Raw genomic sequence first — 26,767 nt, forward strand, 5'->3', positions numbered from 1 at the left:
TTTGGTTTGAAACAATGCGCTGCCCCGGGAGGGATGTGGGGTGGTTTTGGGGTGGGAATCGAAGGGAAAGGGGAGCAAAGGGGGAGTTAAGGGGTGGTAACCACTGACGGGGGCAATTAGGGGGGGAATTGAGGCCAGAGAGGGGCCCTGGGTGTACAGATGGTGCTCTGAGCTTGCCAATGTCACTGTGCCCATTCAAAGGTCACCATGTGTGTGCAAACACTGCCTGGGCGGAGCACAAGGGTGCCTTGCACGTGCGTGTGCAAACGGCTTCTTGCACGGGCAGATGCCTCTGTGCACATGCGGATATCACTGTAAACGTGCAAACGGCACCGTGCACGTGCACACGCAGCCCTGCCTCTGCAAACACCCCTTTGCCCGTGCAAACGCTGTGCACAAGCAGCCCCTTGCACACCCCCAGGTGCATTGTGTGTGCAACACTCCCCCCCGAGCACCCCCAACCCCAAAAGTACCCCTAAACTCCCCATAGAGCACCCCCAACCTCCCCCTGAGCACCCCCAATTCCCCCCCCGGGCCCCTTCAATCCCGCTCCCCGAGCACCCCCAAACCCCGGCCTGAGCACTCCCAACCCCCCCAGTACCCCAGAGCACCCCCAAAGCACCCCCAAACCCCCCCTGAACACTCCCAACCCCCCCCCCCGTTTGTATTTATTTACCAGCTTTATAAATAAATCCCGGCTCTGGTTTCTCATTAACCGGAAAAGTTCGGCGCGGGCGCAGGCGCTGACCTGGATTTGGGGGGGGTGCTGTTGGGACACCCCCACTTCGCCCGGCGCCCTCCGCACCCACAGGGACAGCATTCCCGACCGCGGCACAACCGCTTCCCAGAACCCGGCTATGTTTAACCGGTCCCGGGGTGCCGCGTGGTTTTGGGGGGTTCGGGGCGGGTGGGGGGGGGGGGAACCGCTATTCCCTGGCCGGGGGTTTGGAATGATGCCGGTGGCCACTGGCCAAAGGCCGCTCCCGACGCCGGAGTGGCCACGGAGCCAAAGAGCAGGGTTGGATGGGTGGTTTTTTGGGGGGTGGAGGCATGTTTTGCCGTATTTTGGGGTACCCACAGCCTCCCCAAAATAGGGGTAACTCAAAGAAAGGTTTTGCTCAGCCAAAGCCCCAATCTTGGGTAAATAACCCCCAAAAATCAGTAAATAAACCCCCCAAAATGGGTGAATAACCCCCAAAATGGGTGAATAACCCCCCAAAAAAGGGTAAATAACCCCCCCAAAATGAGTAAATAACCCCCCCAAAATGGGTGAATAACTCCCAAAATAGGTGAATAACCCTCCCCCCAAAAAATGGGGGAATAACCCACCCAAAATGGATAAATAACCCCCAAAAATGGGTAAATAAGCCCCCAAAATGGGTACATAACTCCCCCAAAATGGGTAAATAACCCCCCCAAAAAATGATAAATAACCCCCCAAAATGGGTGAATAACCCCCCAAAAATGGATAAATGACCCCCAAAAATGGGTAAATTACTCCTAAAAAGGGTAAATAACTCCCCCAAAATGTGTAAATAACCCCCAAAATGGGTGAATTTGGTGTTTTCAAGGTCACTATCTCTGATGTGTGAGGTTTTGGGGACACCCCCCCCCCCAGCACCCCGCAGCCGTAGCGATAAATAAACCTTTATTTTATACAGGACTCACAGGAAACACAAACACGATTTGGGGGGGGCTTGAAAAAATAATCCCCCTCCCCCCCCCGCCGATTCCAGCATCCGACCCATTCCGGAGCTTTTTTCCCTTAAAATAAGGGGGGGAGGGGAACAACAGGGGGAGCCCCCACTTTGGGTTTACCCTGGATCTGAGCCCCCATTTTCCTTAGGGAGGTGGTGATGCTCGGGTTGGACCCGCTCTTCATTTTGGGGTGACAGCGGGGGGGAGAGTCCTTCATGGTCCATCACCCCCCCCAGGGGGATTTGGGGTGATGGAGATTGTCTGGAGGGGGGACACCCTCATTTTTCTGGGGGGGCCCCCCAAATCCTACACTGGGGACGATGGCTTCAGCTCCTGGCACATGGAGGGGTGAAGTGTTGACACCCCCCGGGGATGGGGGGGTGACTACGAGCCCTGTGCAAAGGGACATCAGTGGGTGCACCCCAATATGGGTGTCCCCATATTGGGGTGCACTGGGGGGGGGTGTCACAGCCTCACCGGATGAGGGGGGGGCCGCTCCAGCTGGATTTTGATCTCGGGGCAGGGGGACTCAGGGGGACGTCGGCCTGGAGGAAAATAGGGGGGACCATGAGTTAGGGACACACCCCCCCCCCAAAGCCCCGCAGTGCCCTGACGCCCCGGTGATGGGCTACCTGTGGGGGTGCCGGGGGGGTCATCCGGCCACGGGGTGTCGGTGAAGGCGTCGCGGTGGGTCCCCGAGGGGGAGCGGCTCTCCTAAGGGTGCAGGGGGTGGTCAGAGGGGTGCTCTGTGTCCCCCCCATCCCAGCACCCATTGTCCCCCCCCCCGGCACCCCGGTACCCGTCCCGGCTCGCTCGGCTCCTCGGGGGCGCTGCCGAAGCTGCTGCCGCTGGAAGAAGAGCGGGAGAAATCCGGCGGCTCCGGCTTCTCCCTGCGGAGGGACCGGCCCCAGCGATGGGGACAGGCTGGCACCGCGGCCACCGCCATCACCCGCCGCGACGTCCCCGTGTCACCCTGTCCCCACGCCACCCTGTCCTTGGGATGTCCCAACCCTGCGCCATCCCATCCCTGTGCTACCTTATCCCCACGCTATCCCATCCCTGGGATAACGCATCCCTGTGCCATCTCGTCCCCAAGCCATCCCATAGCTGGGATGTCCCATCCCTGTGCCACCCTGTCCCCAGCCACTCTGTCCCTGGGGTGTCCTATCCCCGTGCCCCTCATCCCCATGCCATCCCATCCCCCGAATATCCCACCCTCGTGCCGCCCCATCCCTCAGATATCCCATCCCCATGCCATCCCATCCCCATATCCCTTGCCACCACACCAATGTGTCCCCATGCCACCCACCCCTGTGCCACCTCCCCTTTGCGCCACCCTGTGCCCAGGCCATCCAAGTGCCACCCCATCCCTGTGCCACCCCACCACTCCCCCTTGTCCACCCCACTGATACCTTGTCCCCATGACACACAGTCCCTGTGCCACTGTGTTCCTGGGTGACTCTGTCCCTGTGCACCCCATCCCTGTGCTATGCCACATTGTCCTGTCCATACCACCAGATGAATGCCACCTTGTCCCAGTGTCATTCCATCCCCGTGTCACCCTCCCCATCTGCTGCCCCATCCCAGTGCCCTCCAGTCCCCATGTCACCTTGTCCCCTTGCCACCCCATCCCAGTGTCAGCTTACCTTGGTGCCACCCTGTCACTGCATCCCTGTGCCACCCCATCTCTGTGCTGTCCCAGCCCAGTGCCCTCCAGGCCCCTTGTCACCCCATCCCAGTGCCAACCTGGCCCGTAGCATCCCTGTGTTACCCCATGCCAGTGCCACCATGTGCCAGTACCACCACATCCAAGTGCCACCCTGTCCTTGCACTGCCCCATCCCATTGCCCTCCATTCCCCATGTCACCCCGATTTCACTCTGCCCTCATGTCACCTCGACCCAGTGCCACTGTGGCCCATTGCATCCCAGTGCCATACCATCCCAGTGCTCACCAGTTCCTGCGTCACCCCGTCCTTGTGTCACCTAGTCCCCATGTCACCCCATCCCTGTATCACACCCATCCCTGCATCACCCAGTCCCCGTGTCACCCCATCCCTGTGTCACCTCAACCTCGTGTCACCCCAACCATGTGTCACCCTGTCGCCGTGTCACCCTGTCTCCATGTCACTCCATCCTGCGTCACCCCATCCCGTGTCACCCCAAACTCGTGTCACCCCATTCTCATGTCACCCAATCCCTGTTTTACCCCATTCCCATGTGACCCCAACCCCTTGTCACTCAATCTCTGTTTCACCCCATCCCCATGTCACCCCATCCCGTGTCACCTCACCCAGTGCCACCCCATTCCTGTGCCACCCCATTCCCATGTCACCCCATCCCGTGTCACCCCATCCCTGTGTCACCCCAAACTCGTGTCACCCCATTCCCATGTCACCCCATCCCGTGCCACCCCATTCCCATGTCACCCCACCCAGTGTCACCCCGACCCCGTGCCACCCCGTCCCCGTCCCAGTGCGGGACCTGTCCTGGTGCCGCTGGCTCTCGGGGGAGCTGTGTGCGGAGCCGGTGCCCTCGGGGGTGGCGGCGGGGCCGTCCCTGTGCGGAGGGGGCGGGCAGTGGGGTGACACTGGGAGGGGACAGCGGCCGTCCCCGCCCCGCGCCGGTACCGGCACTCACCTGCCGGCCGGCGCCTCCTGGATGCTCTCGATGCCGATGGCGCTGGAGCGGCGGGAGCCGAGCGGGCCGGGCCGCCGCCGCGACGGGCTCTTCCCGGGCACCAGCAGCGCCTGCGGGGCGCCGTTAACCGGGGACCGGGAAGGTGGGGGGGGGGAACACCGGTGGGGGGGCACTGGGGGTACCCACCTCTTCCACCGAGCCCAGCCCGATGGCGCTGCCGCGGCGTCCGCGCCGGCTCCCGGGCACCAGCAGCGACTGGGGGGAGGGGGGGAGCAGCGAGTCAGCGACCGGCACCGGGAGGGGACGGGGCCACCGGGGAGGGGGCGTGGCCTGAGGGGAGGGGGGCGTGGCCAACATGGAGTGGGCGGGCCTTAAGAGCGGTGCACGGGGCACCCGGGGGCGTGGCCTGGGTGGGAGGGGAGGGACCAGACCGCTTTAGGGGCGTGGCTTGTTCCGTAAGGGGGCGTGGCCTCTCAGAGTGGGTGTGGCATCGTCCAGGCTGCCTCAAGCTGACTGGCTGGCTGCGCGGTGGGCGTGCCCGGGGGCGGGGCTCTCCCGCGGGAGACCCCCGCGGCACCGGCGTGGGGCGGGACGGGGAAGGGCCGGGGGGTTCCCTCGGTCCCCGGGGTCCCCGGTACCGCCTCCCCCCCCCGCCCCGCGCCGCACCTTGAAGGACTCGAAGAAGCCCGGGGCGGCGGCGCCGTTGTCCGGGCGCTCGTCGTCGGGGCCCAGCCCCAGCATGGCCTGGCTGCGCGCCTGCAGCTCCTCGTGCAGCGTCTCCAGCAGCGCCGCCCGCGTCCGCTCCTGCGCACCCGCAGCTCTGGGAACCCCCAAAGGGAGAGACCCCCCCCAAGGGAGAACCTCCCTCAAGGGAGAGACCCCCCAAGGGAGAGCCCCCCCCATGCCTGTCCACGCACTGCCCACAGCACCCAGTGTACACAGCACCCACAGCACCCACGTGCACAGTACCCACATGCACAGCACCCACAGCACCCCCAGCACCCAGTGTACACAGCACCTACATTCACAACATCCATAGCACACAGTGTACACAGCACCCACAGCACCCACGTGCACAGCACCCACAGCACCCAGTATACACAGCACCCACAGCACCCATGTGCACAGTACCCACATGCACAGCATCCATAGCACACAGTGTACATGGCACCCACAGCATCCATGTGCACAGCACCCACAGCACCCAGTGTATATGGCACCCACGGCACCCACAGCACCCATGTGTACAGCACCCATAACACCCAGTGTACACAGCACCCACATGCACGGCACCCATACCACCCAGTGTACACGGCACCCAGAGCACCCATGTGCACAGCACCCACAAGCACCTAGTGTACACAGTACCCATGTGCTACTGCTTCCACAGCACCCACTGTACATGGCACCCATGGCATGCATGCATAGCATACATGGCACCCACTTCCAGGCACAGCACCCACAGCAGACATGGGCCCCGCAGCATATACAGCCCCACTTCAGGCACAGCACCCACATCCAGAGCACCCAGTTGTGTGGAATTGGGTGCTGTGCCTGCAGTGGGGCCCATGGGTGCTGGGCACAATGTGGGTGCTGTGGGTGCAATGGGCACCCACGTCCCAAGTCCCACTGTGTGCCCAGCACTCACATTGTGCCCAGCACCCACATGTCCCACGGTGTGCCCAGCCCCACTGCAGGCCCCCCAGCACCCACATGTCACCCACCTCCAGCTTGGCGAACTTCTCAGCCTTGTAGCAGGCGTACTCGGCGTTGATGAGCTTCGTCAGCAGGAACTCCTGGAACTCGGGGCCCTGCGGGGCGAGGGGCAGCCCTGGGTGGGTGCCACCCTCGGACCCCCCTCCCCCCAGCAGCACCCATGGGTGCTCACCTTCCTGAACACAGCGGGGTCGGGCAGCGGCGGGCCGAAGAAGGGCACATCATCACGGGCGGTGACAGAGACCTGCGGCGGGTGGGCAGGGTGGGGGGTGACGGGGCACCCCAATGCCCCCGGCACCCCACGGAGGGGGGGGACACACACTGAGGCTGGGGTGGCACCTTGTAGAGGGTCCCCTGGTCGCTGCCCTGCTCCAGCTGCACCACCACGAAGGCGTGGAGGAAGTTGGAGGCGATCATGTCGGGCACGAACGGCGTGTTCTCGTCCTGGAAGACCACGGCCACGATGTCGTTGCCGATGTGACGCTTCCGCTGCAGCTGAGGGGACATGGGGGGACATCGGGGGTCAGGGAGGGACAAGGAGGATGGAGGGGACAGAGGGTGGTCGCCCCAGGGAGGGCAAAGGGAATGGCAGCCAATGTGCCAGATAGGTGCCCCCAGTACCCATGGATGCCCACGGAGCTTTGGCATCCCATAGACATCCTCCCCAGCACCCATGGGTGCTCTGCCATCTCCCTGTATCCCGTAGATATCCCCCCAGCACCCATGGGTGACCATGGAACTTTGGTATCCCATAGACACATAGACATCCCCCCAGCATCCATGGGTGCTCTGCCAGCCTCTGCATCCCATAGATGCTCCGCCATCATCCAAGGGTGACCATGGAACTTTGGCATCCCATAGACACCCCACAGTACCCATGGGGGTACTTCTGGCCCTTGTGCTCCATAGATGCTCACTAGCACCCAGGGGTGCCCTTCCAGCCCTTGTGCCCTACGGATGTCCCCCAGCACCCATGGATGCCCATGGAGATTTTGTGTCCCATCGACACTCCCCAGCACCCATGGGTGCTCTGAGTCCCCTGCATCCCACAGATGCCCCCACACACACCCATGGGTGTATTGATAGCCCTTGTGTCCCACAGATGCTTCCCAGCACTCATAGGTTCCCCAGAAGCCCCTGCACTCCATGGACACCCCCAAAGCACCCATAAGTGCCCCACCACCCTTTCCATCTCATGGGGGTGTCCCAGGACCCTCTATACCCTCATCCCCCCACCAGCACCCATGTCCCCCCCCAACCCGTGACTCTGCCCCCCCCAGCACCCATGGGTGCCCCACCTGCTGCGCGTCCCCCTCGGTGTAGGGCAGCTTGGTGGAGACGTGGAACATGATCTCCTTGTCGCGGAAGTGGCAGTAGATGGACTCGCTGCCCGTCTGTCCGTGGGTCACATCCAGCCCCCCCCGGAACCTGCGTGCAGAGGGGACATGCACCCTGAGCCCGGCAGCACCCATGGGTGCCCCCCCCAGCACCCCATCACGCACCCCTTGAAGTCGCGCAGCTGCACCCGCTGCCCCAGCACGTCCAGGAACTCGGTGAAGGCTGGGCTCTCCTCCGTGGTGCCAAAGAGCTCCTCCTCGGACGTCTGCCGTGGGGAGGACATGGGTGCACCCCAACACCGCCAATGGGACCCCCCAACACCGACCCCCCAACACCCCATCTCGTACCTGCCCCAGCTTCTGGTAGATGACCCCGAATTTGAAGTGGTTGCTGAGCACGTGCTCGTCGAAGGCGAGGATGAGGCGGGACGCCTGCGGGAGCATGGGGAGGGTGGGTGGGGGGCACCCATGGGTGCCCATGGCTGGCCCCAGCCTCGCACCCCGCTCACCTTGGGATAGAGCACGGGGTAGAAGCGATCCACGTTGACGTCCTCGCACACCAGCTGCGGGAGGGATGGGGGATGCAATGGGTGGCCCAGGGTTAGGGGGCACCCATGGGTGCGGCTGGAGGTGTAGCACCCACCTTGGCCATCTGCACCACGTTGGGGAACTCGGCCAGGCAGGAGATAGGCACCACGTCGTGCAGGGTGCGGGCACGGGTGCTGTGGGGTGAGGAGGGGGTCAGGGTGGCACCCTGCCCGCAGGCAGCACCCATGGGTGCCCCCGGGCCCCTGCTCACCGCAGCAGCAGGTGAAGGTGCTCCTGCTCGTCGTACTTGAGGGAGAAGACGAGGTGGCCCAATGCTGGGTCCAGGGAGTAGTAGTTGAAGTGCTCCTGCGGGGAGGGGGCCGAGCACCCATGGCTGCGCCAATGGGTGCTCACACTGGGAGGCACCCTTGTCATGGGGCACCAATGCCCATGAGCACCAATGTCCATGAGCACCCATGCCTATGAGCACCAATGTCATGAGCACCTACACCTATGGGCGCTCATGCCCATGGGCCACCCATCCTACAAACCAGTAGGTTCCCCATGCCCATGGACATCCATCCCTATGAGCACCCATACCATGGGGCACCCAGGTCCCTGAGCACCCATAACCTTAAGCACTCATCCCCACGAGGCACCCATGTCCATCAGCACCCATACTCACAGATACCACCACCTATGGAGCAACATGCACGGGCTCACATGCAATGAGCCACCCATACCCATAAGCACCCATGCCATGGGGCATCCAGGTTTCTGAGCACCCTTATCCATGGGCACCCATACTTATGGAGCCCCCATGCCCACGCACACCCATGCCCATGGGGCACCCAGATCCATGAGCACCCATACCCATGGGGCTCCCATGCCTATAGGTATCCACACCCATGAGTCATCCATGTCCATGAGCACCCATATGCACAAGTTATCCTGTCATGGGGCACCCAGGTTCACGAGCACCCATATGCATAAGCACCCCTGTCATGGGGCACCCAGGTCCATGAGCACCCATATACATGGCATGAGCACTCATGCTTATGAGGTCTCTGTGCCCATGCCCACCCACAGCCATGGGGAGCCCACCCACCCCGAGCACCCATGCCTGCAGCACCCACGGAGCCTCACCTTGCCCAAGAAGTGCTTGCGGTAGATCTTGGCCGTGTGGTTGCCCTCAAGCTTTGCCCGGGCACTGGGTGCTGGGGTCGGGGGGGACTCGGGTGCCCCACTCAGCTGGTGGTTGGTGCCCTCGATCCAGTAACCCCCAAACTGCGGCAGGAGGATGAGGGGGAACGGCCCCTCCCGGCCCAGCACCTGCACCCACAACCCAGATGGGTGCTCCAGCACCCACCATCAACCCACCCAGCCGCTCGCGGCACCCATCTCTGGAGGGGAGCAGGTGCTCTACCTCATGCACGCTGGGGTAGGGGATGTAATCCTCTTCCGTCTGCAAGACAACGGGTGGGTGAAGGCCATGCTGGCACCCATGGGTGCTGGGGTTGGTGAAGGCCATGCTGACACCCATGGGTGCTGGTTGGGTGCCCCCACCCCACCAGTGCCTACCTTGAGCGGCGGGGGGACGGCGTGGCGCTGCTGGGCCATCCTGCTGCCCTGCGGGACATGAGCACTGTGGGTGCCCATCACTCCACCTTGGGATGGGCACCCTTGGGTGGGGAGCACCCATCGGGGCTTACCTCGGGGTGGGGTGGCCGAGGGGGTGGCGGTGCTGGATGGAGACACGTCTATGTGGTGCGGGGGAGTCCTGGGGGGCCCATGGCGCTTCCTGGGGGAGAGGGGAGCTCCCCCACGGCCCCTTGAGCGGCGTTAACCCTGAAGCCTACTGACGGCAGCGAGTCCCGTCACCCCCGGAGGGCGCCCCCTGCGGGCGGGAGGCGGCGCCGCGCGGGGCAGCACCACGGACAGCGCCGGGACCGGCAGCGCCGAGCACCGGGACCCGGCCCCGTGCAACGGCCCCGTGCAAAGAGCCCCGTGCAAGAGCCCTGGTGCACACACACAGCCCCGGTGCAACCCCGGTCCTGGTGCAAATGGATCCGTTCTCCTCCCCCCCCCCCCGTGCAAACACAACCCGTCCGTGTGCGACCCTTGTGCAATCACGAATGCTCGTGCAAGAGCGCCCCGTCCCCGTGCAAGCGTGCCCCTGGTGCAAGCGGGACCCATCCTTGTGCAAACACCACTCTGGTGTAAACGAGCACTGTCCCTTTGCAAACACAACCAGGGGCAAACACGACCTGTCCCTGTGCAAACACAGCCCTGGTGCCAGCACGACTGCGCGTGAGCACAGCCCTGGCACAAGTGTGACCCATCCCCGTGCAAACACAACCCTGGTGCAAACGTGCTCTGCCCCCGTGCAAACACATCGGGGTTCAAGTGCGTCCCTCGTGCAAAAGGGACCCTCGTGCAAACGCACCCCATCCCCGTGCAAACGAGCCCCGTCCCCGTGCAAACACGACCCGTCCCCGTGCAAACACGACTGCGTGTAAATGCGACCCTGGTGCAAATGCGACAATGTCACCGGCCCCGGTGCAGACACGACCCGTCCCCGTGAACCCGGGGGCCGCAGCGTGACCCCCCCCCCCTCCGGGCCACTCTGCGCGGTCCTGGAGGGGGGTCCCCCCCCAACGCTCCCACCCTCCCCAGCACCCAAAGTGGGGGGAGCTCAGGAGGGGGGTGACCCAAATTTGGGGCGAGGCTGGGGGGGTGTGGGCAGATGGTGGGAACGGGGTGGGGGTGGGGGGGGAAGGAGATTTGGGGCAGGTTGGGGGGGAGGTTGGGGAGGGGCAGGTTGGGGGGGTAGGTTTGGGGGGGGGAGGCGTTAAGGGGGTAGGTTTGGGGGGGGCAGGTTTAAGGGCTAATTCGTGGGGGGCAGATTTCGGGGAGGGGCAGGTTGGGGGGGGCTGATCCCCCCGCCCAGGCCCGGAGCATCCCCCTCCCCACTCCCCGGCACTACCGGTACCGGCTGAAGGTCACCGGGGAACGGCCCCCCCCCCCCGGTGCTGCACCGGAGATGGGGGGGACACGCCGGGGGGATGTCACCGGGGGGATCCCCGGTCCCCGCGGGGCGGCACTTACCGGAGGGGCGGCGGGGCCGGCGCCGGGGCCGGGGCTGGGGCCGGTACCGGAGCGGAGCCGGTACCGGAGCGCAGCGGAGCGGGGGCCCCGCCGCTCGCAGCCACCGCGCCGCGTCACGTGCGGCGGGGCGGGGCGGCCCCTCCGGGGGCGGCCGGCACCGGGAACCGGCACCGGAACCGGGAACCGGCACCGGGGAACGGCAACAGGGAACCGGGAACCGGCACCGGAACCGGGAACCGGCGCTGGGAAACAGCGACCGGGGAATGGCACCGGGAACCCGCGACCGGGAACTGGCAACTGGGAACCCGCACCAGGGAATGGCAACCAGGAAATGGCACCGGGGAACTGGCACCAGAACCAGGAAGCATCATTGGAAATGGGAACCAGCAACCGGGAACTGGCAGCACCAGGGAAACAGCACCAGGGAAGGACACCGGAACTGGGAACTGGCACCAGCTCCAGGAACAGGCACCGGGAACTGGGATCTGGCACTGGGGACGGCCTCACCCCAGCCTGGGATCCCCCATCCCAGCTCCCCCGCATCGCTCCCCACAGCCAGGGACACCTCCAGATCCCTCCCTGGTCCCCAGGGACCCATCTCCATCCGCCTGCGCAAGGCTGGCACCTGGGTACCCCCCATCACCCAACAGCACCCAGGACACAAGGACCCCCAGCACTCATCTCCCCCCTGGGGCCATTTTGGTGCCAGGAGGGACGCCCCGGTTTGGGATCCCCAGGGAAGGGCTGGCCGAGGCTCTTTGGGATGTGTTGGGATATGGGGTGCTGGCACTGGGACACCAGCCCAGGAGCTGCCACAGCCCATTGAGCACCTATGGGTGCTGTGCTTCCAGGCTCCAATAAGAACCATCCCACGTGCCACGGCCAGTGTGATTCCTGCTCCAGCCAGATCCCGCTTGCTCGCATCCCACCATCCTTTTTGGGATGGCCTGGAGCAGGATGTGGGGCTTTATAACCCCTTAAAATCCCACCCATCCCGCGCGTGTGCGCTTCAATTGAGGCTTCCACAGCTCAAACCACGATTTTAATGGGATAATGGTTGGAAATAACAGATAAAACAGAAACTTGGGCCTTCGATCGTGTCTTGTACCCGCGGCCTCCGCCCGGCCCCGCGGCGCATCCATCACGTACGGAAACATGGATCCGGCTCATCCCTTCCCACCGGCGTGAGAGGTTTGATTCTGCAACGTTACAGGCTCCGGGAACGTCGAGAACGTTAAAAACAGGGGAAAAATAACAGCAAATTTGAAAAAAAAACCCATATGGAATTTCCAAGGGATATGTACAAAAGCGTGGGCTTCAGTCGGGGAAGGAGAAAAGCTCCTGAAGGATGGAGCAGCTTTAGCGCGTTGAATTCCTGCCACGTCTTTACCTCGGGAAAGACTCCACGGGTCCAGATTGCCCCCCAAAATCACCTTTTAGGAGTTCCGTGGCTCCCTGACACCGGGAATGGGCTTGGGAATGGGCAGCTCTCTGGAACAGGCAGGGAATGGGGAGGGACCCTTCCAGGAGCTACAGATGTAAAAAACAATCACATTGATTAGTGCATTCCTGAAACAATGAGAGGAGAGGAGGGGAAAATAACACCTCTTCCCATGGGAAACACGGCACACACCAGGGCTCCTTTGCCCCCTTGGGCTGCCGAAGCCACTGGCAGCCGTGTCCGAGGGGAAAAAGATGTTCTCAGAAGTCATTAAAATACCCAACGTTGCTAAAATCCCACCATCCACACGGATCCAGCGGTTATTAGAGCCCATCGGAGCTTTGGCCGTTCCCTGGGCCCTGGTGGCCGAACCCCAACGGAGTTTTGGGTGAAAGAAATGAAGATTGGTTGCTGGAAAGAGCCAGACATTCCTCACAAGTAACAATTCCTTTACTTCCATGCTGTACTGAACGAGTAATAGCGGATCAAAGACAGGATTATCCGTAAGAAGCAGGTTACGCCTAAAGAGTTCCTCGAGAACGGATCAAGGGGGGGTTGCTGGATGGGATCAGGACCCTCTGCAGACAACACCCCACGCTGGGGCTGAGCCGCCAACCTGCCGGTGCTTTATTAAATACAAAACAGGGACCGCTGGCGCCAAGGCAGGGTGTCCTCCAGTGCAATCTGCTTTGACATAAGGCATTTTGATTTCTTTAGGGGGGGGCAGTCACTTCAGAATGGGGTTCTGCCTTCTGGAAGAGTCAAAGAGTTCAGTCCTGTGTCCACCTTTGCTGCTTTTAATGCCCTACCATGTCAAAATCCTCTTCCCTTCTGGTTGTTCCTCTGTTGCCAATGCTTAGAAAACCATCAGTGGCCAAGTAAACCAGTCCCTGAGGAGGAGAAACAACCAGCAAGAGGTGATGATGCTCATGGGATGGAGATGATGAAGATAGCGTGGGCTTAAATGAAGGGGGAAGGAGAAACCAACCCCCAAACTCACCTTTAAATCCTTCTTCAGGCATACAAACTGGGGAGGGAAAGGAAAAAGCGCCGTGTTAGCAACCTCCCTGCAGTTAGAGGATCTTTTGTGCAACTGAACCTCCTCTGGGCACTGACAGGGTGATCATTGTGGAATCATGGAATGGTTTGGGTTGAAGGGACCTTAAAGCTCCTCCAGCTCCAACCCCTGCCACAGGCAGGGACACCTTCCACTAGAGCAGGTTGCTCCAAGCCCCTGTGTCCAACCTGGCCTTGAACACTGCCAGGGATGGGGCAGCCACAGCTTCTCTGGGCACCCTGTGCCAGCGCCTCAGCACCCTCACAGGGAAGAGCTTCTGCCTCAGAGCTCATCTCAATCTCCCCTCTGGCAGGTTAAAGCCATTCCCCTTGTCGTGTCCCTACAGGCCCTTGTCCAAAGCCCCTCTCCAGGTTTCCTGGAGCCCCTTTAGGCCCTGGAGCTGCTCTAAGGTGTCCCCTTCAGGAGCCTTCTCTTCTCCAGGCTGCCCCAGCCCAGCTCTCTCAGCCTGGCTCCAGAGCAGAGCTGCTCCAGCCCTCGCAGCAGCTCCGGGGCCTCCTCTGGCCTCGCTCCAGCAGCTCCACGTCCCTCTTGTGCTGTTGCCCCAGAGCTGGATCAGGACTGCAGGGGGGGTCTCCCCAGAGCGCAGCAGAGGGGCAGGATCCCCTCCCTGAGCTGCTGCTCACGCTCTGGGGGTGCAGCCCAGCACACGGGGGGGTTCTGGGCTCAAGCACACACTGAAGCCGGGTCATGGGGAGCTTCTCATTGACCAACACCCCCAAGTCCTTCTCCTCAGGCTGCTCCATCCAGTCTCCCCCAGCCTGTGTTTGTGCTGGGGATTGTCCCAACCTTGCAAATCAAAGCTTCAGCACCTCCATTTTCAACCCGAACCCAACACAACCCTTGCCCACCAACCCTTCTCCCCTGCTCATGGTGGTGAGGTGCCTTCCCTGAACCCCAAGCCTTCCAAGGTGTCCCCCACCCCTCACCTTGCATAACGTCGTCCATCGCTGCGTAATCTGCAATGGGTTCATCAGCCTGGAAAGAAAAGAGCAGGGGATTAACGAGGAATCAACCTCATGTGGAAGCTCACAGCCCTGCTCAGAGGGGAGCAGGGAACAAGTCTCTTGCCCAAACACCACCTGGGAACAAGAGGGGAGGACTCACTCCCTAATGCAGCCAGATTTTGGGCTGGGACACACACAGCTCAGCAGCAAAGGCCACCTAATAGATGCTCTTTAAACAAACAAGCTAACACGAAGAGGATTTTCCTCCTCTGAGAAGAAGGAACTCATGGAATCAAGCCACCGAGCAGCCACGGGTGGGCACATCTATCCCCCAGCAGTTTCCACACGCACCACAAGGTGTTTCCCTTTGGTTGTCCAAAAGCCCAGTCCAATTCTCTGTGTTCTGTGGCTCGATTTGAGCAGCCCCAGCCCCACGTTACCTTTAACAAGATGACAGACTCGGGGATGACTCCCAGGCTGCCGAGTGTCGCCGTGTCGTCGCTCAGCATCTTCCCGTCGATGGACAAGTTCTGGTCGAAGGGAGCAACTGAAAATGCATGCATGATCTGTGCCAACACAATGAGACAGGCTGACTGGGTGCCGAGGGAAACACCACGCTGCTGAGCTGCACAACAACACGTCCACAAGAGCAACACGCGCCTCTCCATGCCCCGCAGGGCTTTATGCTCCTTCCCTCCATTCCCTCCCGGCCACGCGGTCCGGATGCTGCGTTTTCCTCCTCTGTTCCATGGAGGAAAACCACCTTACCTGGATTTTCAGCTCTTTCAGTGTCTGGTTAGCAGAAACGAGCAGTGCTTTCTCCCCTCTGACTTTGCGGTGCCGGGTGCTTCGCCGGATGCCTTGTTTTTGGTAAGGGATGTAGCTCTGGTGGGAGATCTTCTGGCGCTTCGTCCCACCGTTAGTCTAGGAGCAGGAGGGAAGAGAATCAAAATATCAGGAGCCCAAGTTTGGGATTAGTAGGAAAACCACAACCTCCCCATGCCCCAGCCTGTGTTTCGGGCGAGTTGGTCATGCGAGGGAAGGCACAGAGTGCTGCAAAGCCCTTTGGAAAGCAAACTGAAGCGCGCAAGGATCAAGAGGAGCAAAGGATTTGCCTTGAAACCTCGGTTCCTGCTCCTACACTAGTGCAGGGTGGTCACCAGCCAAGCACAGGAGCCACCATCGGTATCTGCTCCCTCCAAACCAACACGATGGTGTGGTGCCACCCTTAAAATGACAGGTTTAGACACTTGTTTTGGCCTGCTCGTGGTTAAGGGAGGAGGAGGGGGCTATCCCACCATGCTGACTCGAGGGGAGGATGCACAACCCAAGGAACCTGGTGGCAGTTTTGATCTCTACCTGGTTAAAATCTGGGTCTTGCTCCCCCTCTGGCTTGTTTTCCTCCCTTTCCTCTTCAGCTTCTGAGCTGCTCACGTTCAGCTCCGGAGCAGCGTCCTTCATTACCTGAAGTCATAAAAACCATTCTCCGTAACTAACCTGACAGCATCATCCCAAAGTCTGTCACATCCCAGGATACCTCCGGGATGCCTCCTCGACCCGAGGAGCTGAAACAGAGCAGGAACAACCCGGGAGCTGCTCCACGTGCTCTGCGAAGTCTTCTCCACCCCTCCCCGGCTGCACTGAACCATGGGGGGATTCGGAACAAGCTTCTCTATTGAACTGCAGGTGCTTCCTGCAGCTCAGGACCTTCCCTCCTCTCCAGGCAAAGGGAAAGTCTCCAGGGGCCTGCACTGATTTCTTTGCCATTAACTGGCTGCCTCTCTGGTTCATCTAAGTGTATTACGAAAGCCCTAACACAGAGAAAGGAATATTATCCACGAATCAGGCACTCATCCATGCCTGCAGCAGACCCACAGAGGCACTCAGCACCATTATTTATGGGTCTGGAGGTTGTAAGTAAATGAAATCTAAATAATTTACACAAACATATAAATGAAGAGGCTGCTCGGTTCTGCATCGGTCACTCCGGGAGGCACGGATCTGCCAGATGAGAATTCCCATCCAAGCTTTGGCTGGAGCTGGGGATTGCGGGAGCCCAGGAGATGGTGTGCTCCATCCTGGGGTCCATCGATGTATTTACACTTAATGATGCAATCCCAGCTCCCAAACATCCAGCAGCAACCACAGCCCCCCCAGAGCCCTCTGGATTCCAGCGCTGCTGCCCTGCACTGATGTTACACGGCTGCAGCACCGGCAATGGGATGGAAGCGCTGCCTGGCTCTGCTCTTGCAGAACTTTCCTCCCCTCTCTCCAGCTCCAGCTGCTCAGCAAAGAAAAGCTGCCTCTTGTTTGCCAGCCCCACATGTGAGCATGGTCCTGTCCAGCACCAGGGGAAAAAACCAACCACCCAACCAATCCTCCTCTGCACCAGAGCCAAGATACAGCCTCGGGATGCAGCCTCGAGCCAGGCTGAAAACCCATAGCTGATGAATCATGGAATCACAGAGTGGTTTGGGTTGGAAGGGACCTTAAAGCTCCTCCAGCTCCAAGCCCCTGCCACGGGCAGGGACACGTTCCACTAGAGCAGGTTGCTCCAAGCCCCTGTGTCCAACCTGGCCTTGAACACTGCCAGGGATGGGGCAGCCACAGCTTCTCTGGGCACCCTGTGCCAGCGCCTCAGCACCCTCACAGGGAAGAGCTTCTGCCTCAGAGCTCATCTCAATCTCCCCTCTGGCAGGTTAAAGCCATTCCCCTTGGCCTGTCCCTCCAGGCCCTTGTCCAAAGCCCCTCTCCAGGTTTCTTGTCGGTCTCCTTAAGGTATTGAAAGGCTCAGGACTGTGCTGTGTGTTCTAATCTCAAAACCACGGCAGAAACCCATCCAGCCTCCACCAACCTGCAGGTCTCTGGGCTCCAGCTCGTCCCTTACACTGGCAGGGATGTAGAGGCAAAAACCCAACCCCGCGCTGTGAAGGTGCAGGGAACATCTTTAGCTGAGCTTGCCCATGAGCCTTGATTTCCCCCTTAAAGCATAAACTAAGCCCTAAGGAGGGAGACTTCCTGTAACCAGCTTTCGGGTGCATGTAAAGCCAATTCTAGACCCGATACTGATCCTTATAGACCCCAGCAAAGCAGAGACATAGTTCACAGCTTCATAACAGATCCTGAAACCCATGTCCACCTTTGCTGCTACTTCCTCAGCACGGAGGTTAAGAGTTCATTTCTATCTAGGAATAAACGTCACTTAAGCAACCAGGAAAGGAAATGACAAATATTGGAGGGGGAGAACAGGTAGAGCCTGATAAGACCATTATGAAGACAGAAATAGTTACACATTGCTTAAAATAACCCAAGCTGGACACATCCGTGAAGATAACCCGGTAACGCACAGGAGTCGGTTTGGCAAAAGGAAACCTGAAGGAGGCCAAATTCTCAGCGCAGCTACAGACAGAGTTTTCCCATCTGCTATTTGTGCCAAAGCGATAGGAGCTGCAGAGCTGGGTGCTTCCTGCCTGCAGAGAGCAGCCCACCACCACCAGTGTCCCTCCCAGCAGGTCCCAACCCCACGGGGACACAGCAGGCCATGGCAGCCGGCTTGTGCCACATCTGGATCCTGCCCTGGATGCTCAGCGCAGTTTCTGTTCAGTGAAACAGAGCCAGGAGGAGCAAGGAGAGCCCGTTACCTTCTTATTATCCACCACTTTATGGATGTAGATGGTTGCCTGGGTGTACTCACGCAAGTCCCGCTGCTGTTGGCACAACAGCCCTTCTCTGCACTCTGGACAGAGCTCTGGGGAGGCACAAAGATAAAATGCAGTTCATGGCTTCAGCTCCTTGGAGAAACCAGCCCAATAACCCAGAGCATCCGCCAAGCTCCGTGTTTGCCACCCATCCCCTGTGATCTGAGCCTTCAGCCCATCGCCCAGGGAGCTGGCACAGAACAGAGCACGGGGAGCAGCAGAACGTGCACTCACGGGGCTCAGAGGTGTAAAGGGCACCCTCGGGGTCCGCGCCGGGCGCTGGTGTCCGGGTGATTTTGATGACGTGATCCACAACAAAGAGTTTTTGAATCCTCTCCCACTCGCTGGGCCATATCAGAGCTATACTGTGCAAAGGAACAAGAACGTGCTTTATGACATGGAAAAGCCAAGCCCCGAGCTCCCCAACAGCCTGCCCTATTCGTTTTAGTCTTGTTAAGGAAAGAAAAGCTCCAAAAATCAATCCCAAACTCCAGCTACACACGAGGGCCTGAATGCCCAAGATAACAAGGAAACAGCAGCGTGTTACTAGTGATGCTGTTCTGCTCCAGTCACGCCGGGGGGAGGATGGACGAGGAGGAGGAGAGGAGAGGAAGATCTGCTACTTTTAGTGCTGCATCACTGCAGAAGCAACGCTACGGAGCGTGAACTCCAGCCCAGGGTCCAGCACTCCGGGGGGAAAGTCCCATGGAAAGCAAAGCGTGAGGAAGCCGGATGTTCCTATGCCCTGGTCAAATTCAGGGGAGTTGATTGTTAGGAACCAGCCAAGCTGAAGTAAGCTCCTTTTTTTTTCCTGACTCAGCATGCTCTGACAATTTAGGTCTTGCCTTGCACGAAGGCTAAGGTGGGCCTGAGCAAGCTTATGTGTTAATTTTCTTCATGGACAAGCATTTGCTCCTCGTGTTGCTGCAGCTCAGCGCGGCCCCGGGAATGTTCCCCAGGATGACAGCACCCTTCAAAGGCACCCACATGAAGAGAAGAAACTCACAGTTTGGAGTCTTCTTTGGTCATGGAAGCGTAGGTGAACATGAGGCCTCCGTGGGGGCAGAGGAGAGCGCTGTTCCCTACCGAGGACACGGGGCTGCAGCGCGTTGGCCTCCTGTGCAGGGAAAGGGAAGCAGTTTGCAAAGCGCTGTTCAGGTTATCCCACAAACCCCACAACTCTGCAGGCAGCCAGGAAGAAATCAGAGGTGAGTATTTACAGAAGGCATTCCAGCTGGGAACATGAAAGCACTACAGACAAGGAAATCAGATGTGCGCTCCTGTGAGTTGCAAAACTACTCTCCCATCAAGCAGAGATTTCCATCTCCAGCAGCAGCAGCCTGTGGAAGCAGGACTGAGCAGTGACCTCTGCCTGGGATACAGCTCCACACAGAAGAACAAACTAATCAGGTTCCCATCTAATCCCACCATCTGGTTGAGACACGATAAACAAGGAAATTCACGTTCCTTACAACGTATTACAACTAATCCAAGTCCTGCAGAAAGCAGCTTCCTTGTTCCCACACAGACAAACTGCAGGTAACTACTCACCACACCGGGACTCAAAAGCAAAACTCATTGACAGGAATAAAAAGCACCAAAAACCTCCAGCCAAGTTACCTGACAAATTTCCTCCACTCTTCTACAAAGAACTGCGAAACGATGTACAGCTCATCTGTCTCCTGCAGGTGAAAAGAAGGGGGGAAAAAAGGCTCTTTTGTTAATTAATCCCACAACAGAGAGGCGATGACTGCTCAGTGCTTTCTGCAGCGCTCATTCTCCTCCAGCCCTCAGTGGCTTCACCATGACAACTCCATCCAAGCGCGCTGGGAAAGCCAAGTTAAATAATTTGGGATCAAGTACTAAGCACTTACATTACTAATCTGGTGTTTATTGCAGAGTTAGTTTAGCTTTAGATCCAATTACCTCTAATTCACAGCAGGACACAGGCACTTCCCCTGCAGCAGCTAAGACGCCTCAGACCGTGTTCTCAGGGACTAAAGCAGACACTCCTCTGCACCTCTGATATGTTTTAATTTCCCTTCTCCTCCTCTAGATGAAACCACTCTGCTTATTTTCCTCCCCAAACCTCAACTGTTTTGGAACAGGGAAACTCAAAAAGCTTGAGGGAAAGAGCCTCAGCTCTTCTATATCAGGCTCCCTCAGGAAATTCAAAGGGAGAGGAGGATGTAGCCTCACTGCCTGGAGAGACCCTCCTATTCTGAGCTGACCCATGGTGATGTGCTCCAGCTTTCCACTACCTACTCCAGCTCCAAAAGCAGATCCAACCCTTAACCACCACCAGTAGGACCTGGCACCTCTCCAGCTTGGTGCTTCCCATTTAAACCTGCCTGAGGTTCCCCAGTTCTGAGACATGGATCTGTATTGACCTTGATATTAATTCCTGGCTGGAGAAGGCACCTGGGAACAGCAAACTGCCCTTGCATGTTGGAGCCACGGAGGCACCTGCCAAAGCACCTTGGCAGGATCTCAATGTCAATCATTAATCAGCGCTGTGAGACGTCCCGGAGCCAACGCGTGGAGCCAACGGCTTGTGCCATGTCTTTAGAGCTGCCTCAAAGCCCTGGGAAGCCCTGGAGAGCTCCAGGCTTGTCCGAGAGGTCTTAGAACCACAGAGTGGTTTGGGGTGAAGGGACCTTAAAGCTCCTCCAGCTCCAGCCCCCTGTCACGGGCAGGGACACCTTCCACTAGAGCAGGTTGCTCCAAGCCCCTGTGTCCAACCTGGCCTTGAACACTGCCAGGGATGGGGCAGCCACAGCTTCTCTGGGAAAAGTCTGTGCCAGCACCTCAGCACCCTCACAGGGAAGAGCTTCTGCCTCAGAGCTCATCTCAATCTCCCCTCTGGCAGGTTCAAGCCATTCCCCTTGGCCTGTCCCTACAGGCCCTTGTCCAAAGCCCCTCTCCAGGTTTCCTGGAGCCCCTTTAGGCACTGGAGCTGCTCTAAGGTGTCCCCTTAAGAAGCCTTCTCTTCTCCAGGCTGCCCCAGCCCAGCTCTTTCAGCCTGTCTCCATAGAAAGACTTGTTCTTGCACGACCACCATCACTTCTATTTAGAGCACTCCAGCTTTTAGGGAAGCTCCCCTGAGCTGTTGGGATGCAGGAGGGTGCTGGAGCCCACGTGAATTCTGTCTGACCAGCAGCAGAATGCGGCCTGCATAGGAAGGCAGGCGGAGGGTGGTGGAAAGCCGCCTCCACCGGCACAGCCACACCACTTCAGTCCTTCCAGGGGCGGATGTAACCACAGCAGCAATATTGATGGTGCTTATCTGGCTGAGTGTGGGCCAGCCACAGCCCCGCTGGCACAGGAGAGCAGCTCGTGGAGCTTCAGCAGGGCTCTGCGCCAGCACAGCTGATGGGGAAATCACACCTCGGCACAGCTCACGTGTGAGCTCCGCTGGCACAGCAGCTTCTCTCACAGGCGAGATAAGATCCTAAGATCCCTTAGGAGAAGGGATAAAAGCACTTAAAACCCTCCCCCAAGCCCTGCTATGTTGCCCTGGTCGCCTTCCTCCCCGTACCTGAGGCCAGCTGCCCAGGCAAGGCCTGCATTTATCATGAAACAGGTTCTGGAGAGAAGTCTTCTGCTCGCTGGCCATCATCTTATGCAGAGCTTCGTTCTCCTCCCCTTCGCGCTCCAAGATCTGCACGAAACAGTTAATAACAGCAGAGCTTCAGCTCCTCACTGCTGCTCAATGTGACATTACCTTCTGGGTCACATCAGAACCAGAAACACCACCATGTATTTACAGTCAACAAGAGAGGAATGTCGTCTGGCAAATACCTTGCACTGGGAACAGCACTCTTTGTTATTTGGGAATTCAGGGGCCTTTGGAAAATATTGCTTGAGTTTCTCCCAGGCTTCCTTGGAAACCACCCTGCGTTCATTCTCGGATATGCACAGGCCACCTGCAGAGACAGAGCCAAGAGAAGGGCTTTGCTCTCCAGCGCTCAGCGACGTGTCGCAGCACTAACCAGATTCAAGAGATTACAGGGTCTAAATGCGGGGGAAGAGATTCACACACCGTGTCAGCAAAACAGAGCACAACCAACACACAAAGGCACCTTCAACTCCTTTACCATTTCCCTGTTTAGACAGGGAAAAAAACCCCCAATGTCACTTTCATTCATGAAAACGTCCTCTAAGATTCCAGAGCTCAGGAACCGAGCAGCTGATCAAATACAAGCGGCGGTAGAGAGGTGAGGGGAAGCACGGACACGCTGCAGAGGGCACGGGGCTGCTGGGTGCTGATCCTGGCTGCCCACAGCTCTATCTGTATGGTGACTGCACTTACCAAGCTGCACACTGACCCCATGGCCCATCAAACAGGAGTTTGTGCTTTCCTCACCCTTGAAAAACCAAAACTACCACTCTATGATCTCAGACGGCTTCATGTGCCCTATCCAAGCACCTCAAAATGTGGGAAGGAGGGATTTACACCCAGATCTGCTCTAGGGAATGATGGGTGTGAAGATACAAAGAGGTTTACCAGCTACCCCCTAGACCACGCAGGTTATTTCTCCTGATGCTCAAGCAGTTCAAAACAACCCACAAATGGTTTATCATGGAATCCCAGCCTGGTTTGGGTTGGAAGGGACCTTAAAGCTCCTCCAGTCCCAACCCCTGCCACGGGCAGGGACACCTTCCACTAGAGCAGGTTGCTCCAAGCCCCTGTGTCCAACCTGGCCTTGAACACTGCCAGGGATGGGGCAGCCACAGCTTCTCTGGGCAAGGGGCATTTAGCACGAGGCATTTGTGCTCATTGTTTTAGGGGCAGCAGGAGCAGAAGGGTCACGCTCACACATTTGGACACTGTGTGTACATGTGACAGCACGTGCTGCGGTGGACAAACAAGGAAGGATTGGGAAGACCGGAGAAGGCGAGATCCAACCCGATGATGTCCAAGGGGAAAGCACAACCGCAGCTCCCTATGGGAGAGCAGCTGGGAAGTTGCAGGGAGAAAGCAGAGGAGCAGTTGCAACACTGAGATGCAAACCGGATTTGGATGCAGCTTGGGAATATTCCGGCCTTAATGTGGGTTTCACCAGCAAGAGGGAAGCAAAACAGCAAAGTCACAGCGCTGAGCAGGGTCCAGCCGAGGGCACAAACGCCTCATTATCTGCTTTTCTATAGCCTGAGGAGCCACAGAAAGAAGACGAGGAGAAAAGGCTCCTTCTCCCCCACCCTCCGGTAGCTCTTTAACATTACAGGCAGCTCCTCAGGCTCCTGGACCCATCGGCTTTCCTCACTCCTGGATTTCTGCCAGCCTTAAACAGGAGAAAATAGCAACGCTCCCCTCCTGCTTTTCCTTCACAAACAAAGTCAGGCGGGACTGCACCGACGCAGCGTTGGCCACTTGGTCTTTAGCAAACGTGACCAAGTGGCCCAGCTTTACCACACAAGGAGGCTGCTTCCCAAGGATGGGGGGAAACCAGCTTGTACAAATTAGTGCCTTGACACTGCATGATTAATGAAAACGGATTAATACGCTGCTGAGTGAAAGAGGTGGAAAAATCAGATGTGGATGTGCAGGGAACAAGTGCTTTGCCATCTGGAAGATGATGATCCTGACCACTGACCCCCCTCCCACCACCCGGGGACATGCTTTGGGCACGGACATCAAAGGATTCTTCACTTGGTATCTGGAAGAAGTTATCCGCTGAGGTTGGGCAGCTACTGGTGGGTGAGGAATTGCAGCAGGGATGCAAAGGGATTTCTCCAGGGAACGCCGGGATGGCACGTCTGGAGCCCAGCCAGACCTCGCAGATAAAGCGCCGGCTTTCCCAAGCCTACCACCAAGGCACTTCCTCCACACCAAAATTAAGGCTGTAGGATGGAGACCACAGATTGGCTGATATGCTCCAGAGGGGAACTTTAAAGGTGGAAAGGCTGTCTTCCGTGAGGAATTGCATCAAGACGATGCAATGTGACCTGCCAGCAGCCTCCTTATTTAGTCTTCTTCACTCTGATATGACCCAAAGTCACAGATCAAGCAGCAATTCACCACCAGAACGTGTTCAGAGGCCTCTTGGCCTCTTCTTGTCATGTCTGGCTGTATTAAATGTTTCATCACGATGCTGAATGCTTTTATTTAACGGGAGCAGCCTCGTGGCAATGGGAACCACAGCTCTGAGTAACAGCAAACGCCGTGTCAAAGTGCTCAGCCACTTTAAAACGAGGCTTTCTCAAGACATTACTCGCCGTCCTCGCTCAGCCTCAATGACAGGAGGTGTGTGGCTGATTTATGGCAGGTTTCCTTCTTACTAGGAACGAGATGGAGCATCCCCAGCAAGGAAATTGATGCCTACAAACAGGAGCTTACCAAGAGTTATGTCTGGGAGCAACTTACAAGCTAGCAAAGTGACATTTAAACAACAGGGTAGCCAAGGATGTTGTTAATGAACCATCACGTAGCAAAACAACCAAGACTGGGGCAGAGCCTTATGTAAACAGACACCAAGAGCAGCAGGTTGGTAAGTCAATATCCTCAGCACTCCCAGGTAACCCCTGTTTCCACAGAGGTTAGGTAAGTGCTCCTGATTTCATGTAAACCAAGAGGATAAATGGATGCTCTCAGCTCCCACCTTGACTGATTACATCACGTTTTATTCTAAACACTTTGAGAGCTTCCAAGTGGCTGCAGATCTTTGGCGCTGCCCTTGCTCCAGCACGTCATCATGAACTCATGAAGTTCATCAAGGACAAGTGCAAGGTCCTGGCCTTGGGTTGGGACAATCCCCAGCACAAACACAGGCTGGGCTGAGAACACATTGACAGCAGCCTGAGAAGGAGGACTTGGGGGTGTTGGGCGACAAGGAGCTCCTCATGACCCGGCTTCAGTGTGTGCTTGAGCCCAGAACCCCCCCGTGTGCTGGGCTGCACCCCCAGAGCGTGAGCAGCAGCTCAGGGAGGGGATCCTGCCCCTCTGCTGCGCTCTGGGGAGACCCCCCATGCAGTCCTGATCCAGCTCTGGGGCAACAGCACTAGAGGGACGTGGAGCTGCTGGAGCGAGGCCAGAGGAGGCCCCGGAGCTGCTGCGAGGGCTGGAGCAGCTCTGCTCTGGAGCCAGGCTGAGAGAGCTGGGCTGGGGCAGCCTGGAGAAGAGAAGGCTCCTGAAGGGGAGACCTTAGAGCAGCTCCAGGGCCTAAAGGGGCTACAGGAAACCTGGAGAGGGGCTTTGGACAAGGGCCTGTAGGGACAGGCCAAGGGGAATGGCTTTAACCTGCCAGAGGGGAGATTGAGATGAGCTCTGAGGCAGAAGCTCTTCCCTGTGAGGGTGCTGAGGCGCTGGCACAGGGTGCCCAGAGAAGCTGTGGCTGCCCCATCCCTGGCAGTGTTCAAGGCCAGGTTGGACACAGGGGCTTGGAGCAACCTGCTCTAGTGGAAGGTGTCCCTGCCCGTGGCAGGGGGTTGGAACTGGAGGAGCTTTAAGCTCCCTTCCAACATAAACCCTTCCATGATTCTATGCCTCTGTGTCACTTCGTTACTGATAGATGTTCCCTTCCACAGCCCAGCACTTCCCGCAGCATCTCTGCCTTTGCACCCGTTTCCCTGCCTTACCAAATCTGGGCTGCAAGGTGACAGCTCGCTTGCAAATAAAGTTTGAGTGTCAAGAAACACCAGGAAAATGAGAATTAAGCACATTTCTGCAGTAACAACTCATGTTGGCCTCAGAGGGAGCAAAGGCTACAAGGTTAACGCCTTGAGCAGTGGGCAACAACAGATACATTCAGCTCCGTCCCCCGGAGAGACTTACCATGTGGGCAAACGATGTCTTCATTAAAATTTAACTCCTCTTCCTCCTCTCTCTTCTCTTCATTTGATTCATCTAATGAAAGGAAACAACAAAAACCCCAACCCTTCGAGATTGCACAGAGTTTCCTCTCTTAAGAAAGGGAAAATCTTGGGGGAAAGGAGCGCGGTTGCTTTCCAAATTGCGGCAAAACCCTCAACCCAAGGGAATCTTTGGAAGGAAATTTGCTATTCTCAAATGTCGTGGCCCCCAGGCAGGCGGGATTACAGCCTACAGCCCACGTAGGAGTGCTTTGAAGTGCCTGGAGCACAAGCCTGCCCTTTGTGAGACTACAAAGGACACATTTGTTAGGGCTAAACCACCACAGGGGTTCCCGGCTCCCAGGGATCGGCGTTTAACCTAAACACAGGCTAGGTGAGAGCGCAGAGAGCGGAAACCTGCCGGCAAACATCACTGCCCTCTTTGCCTTGTGGATGCTGATCTAAACCAGATGCTGCCTGCCAAACCAAGGGGGAGCCTGCCAGGGGGTGACAAGACCCACGTTAATGCATAAATGATAGTTAGAACTGAAGCTCCGTAGTAATTCAGTTGGCCACTGAACTGGAGCATCATGAACACAGTAAGGTGTTAGTAAGGGTCTCTACTGACCTGCTACACAAGCACACTGGCTTGTGAGTAATTGGAATGTACTACTCAGAGTTGCAACCTGTTGTTAAACCACCCCCCAAGGAATGAGGAGCGGTAACTCAAGTACCCTTTTTGCACTGAGTGCTCCACTAGCACCAGGTAGGATCAGAGGGCTGTGGTGCT

The 26,767-nt window shown here is 58.2% G+C and overlaps 2 protein-coding genes across 10 annotated transcripts in view; both read right to left on the bottom strand.

Annotated features, from left to right (window-relative positions):
- Positions 1 to 1,631: 1,631 nt before the first annotated feature.
- Positions 1,632 to 11,148, bottom strand: RAP1GAP (RAP1 GTPase activating protein). The gene is given in 22 exon segments (XM_030507957.1): positions 1,632 to 2,091; positions 2,176 to 2,243; positions 2,331 to 2,412; positions 2,498 to 2,588; positions 4,181 to 4,255; positions 4,337 to 4,446; positions 4,523 to 4,591; positions 5,003 to 5,140; positions 6,061 to 6,147; positions 6,225 to 6,296; positions 6,392 to 6,547; positions 7,351 to 7,480; positions 7,555 to 7,679; positions 7,681 to 7,821; positions 7,899 to 7,952; positions 8,033 to 8,111; positions 8,189 to 8,283; positions 9,064 to 9,249; positions 9,344 to 9,382; positions 9,499 to 9,546; positions 9,630 to 9,772; positions 11,026 to 11,148. Coding segments are annotated over 20 exon segments (1,845 nt in total). The 5' UTR covers positions 9,538 to 9,546; positions 9,630 to 9,772; positions 11,026 to 11,148; the 3' UTR covers positions 1,632 to 2,082.
- Positions 11,149 to 12,054: 906 nt separating this feature from the next.
- USP48 (ubiquitin specific peptidase 48) overlaps positions 12,055 to 26,767 on the bottom strand; it is a 34,099-nt gene continuing 19,386 nt past the window's right edge. For 3 of the 9 annotated variants that reach the window (XM_030507949.1, XM_030507945.1, XM_030507946.1), the window contains 13 exons: positions 25,961 to 26,032; positions 21,988 to 22,112; positions 21,725 to 21,847; positions 19,807 to 19,868; positions 19,193 to 19,303; positions 18,421 to 18,551; positions 18,130 to 18,236; positions 15,848 to 15,952; positions 15,257 to 15,412; positions 14,929 to 15,054; positions 14,471 to 14,519; positions 13,467 to 13,493; positions 12,055 to 13,356 (listed from right to left, as the gene is read on the bottom strand). In XM_030507949.1, coding sequence (XP_030363809.1) covers positions 13,334 to 13,356; positions 13,467 to 13,493; positions 14,471 to 14,519; positions 14,929 to 15,054; positions 15,257 to 15,412; positions 15,848 to 15,952; positions 18,130 to 18,236; positions 18,421 to 18,551; positions 19,193 to 19,303; positions 19,807 to 19,868; positions 21,725 to 21,847; positions 21,988 to 22,112; positions 25,961 to 26,032 — 1,217 coding nt within the window. In that variant the 3' untranslated portion in view covers positions 12,055 to 13,333. The remainder of the gene's footprint in view (positions 13,357 to 13,466; positions 13,494 to 14,470; positions 14,520 to 14,928; positions 15,055 to 15,256; positions 15,413 to 15,847; positions 15,953 to 18,129; positions 18,237 to 18,420; positions 18,552 to 19,192; positions 19,304 to 19,806; positions 19,869 to 21,724; positions 21,848 to 21,987; positions 22,113 to 25,960; positions 26,033 to 26,767) is intronic. The other 6 variants (XM_030507950.1, XM_030507947.1, XR_003994600.1 and 3 more) reach the window with 5 other exon arrangements.

The sequence above is a fragment of the Strigops habroptila genome, chromosome 16, assembly GCF_004027225.2.
Source record: "Strigops habroptila isolate Jane chromosome 16, bStrHab1.2.pri, whole genome shotgun sequence".
NCBI lineage: Eukaryota > Metazoa > Chordata > Aves > Psittaciformes > Psittacidae > Strigops > Strigops habroptila.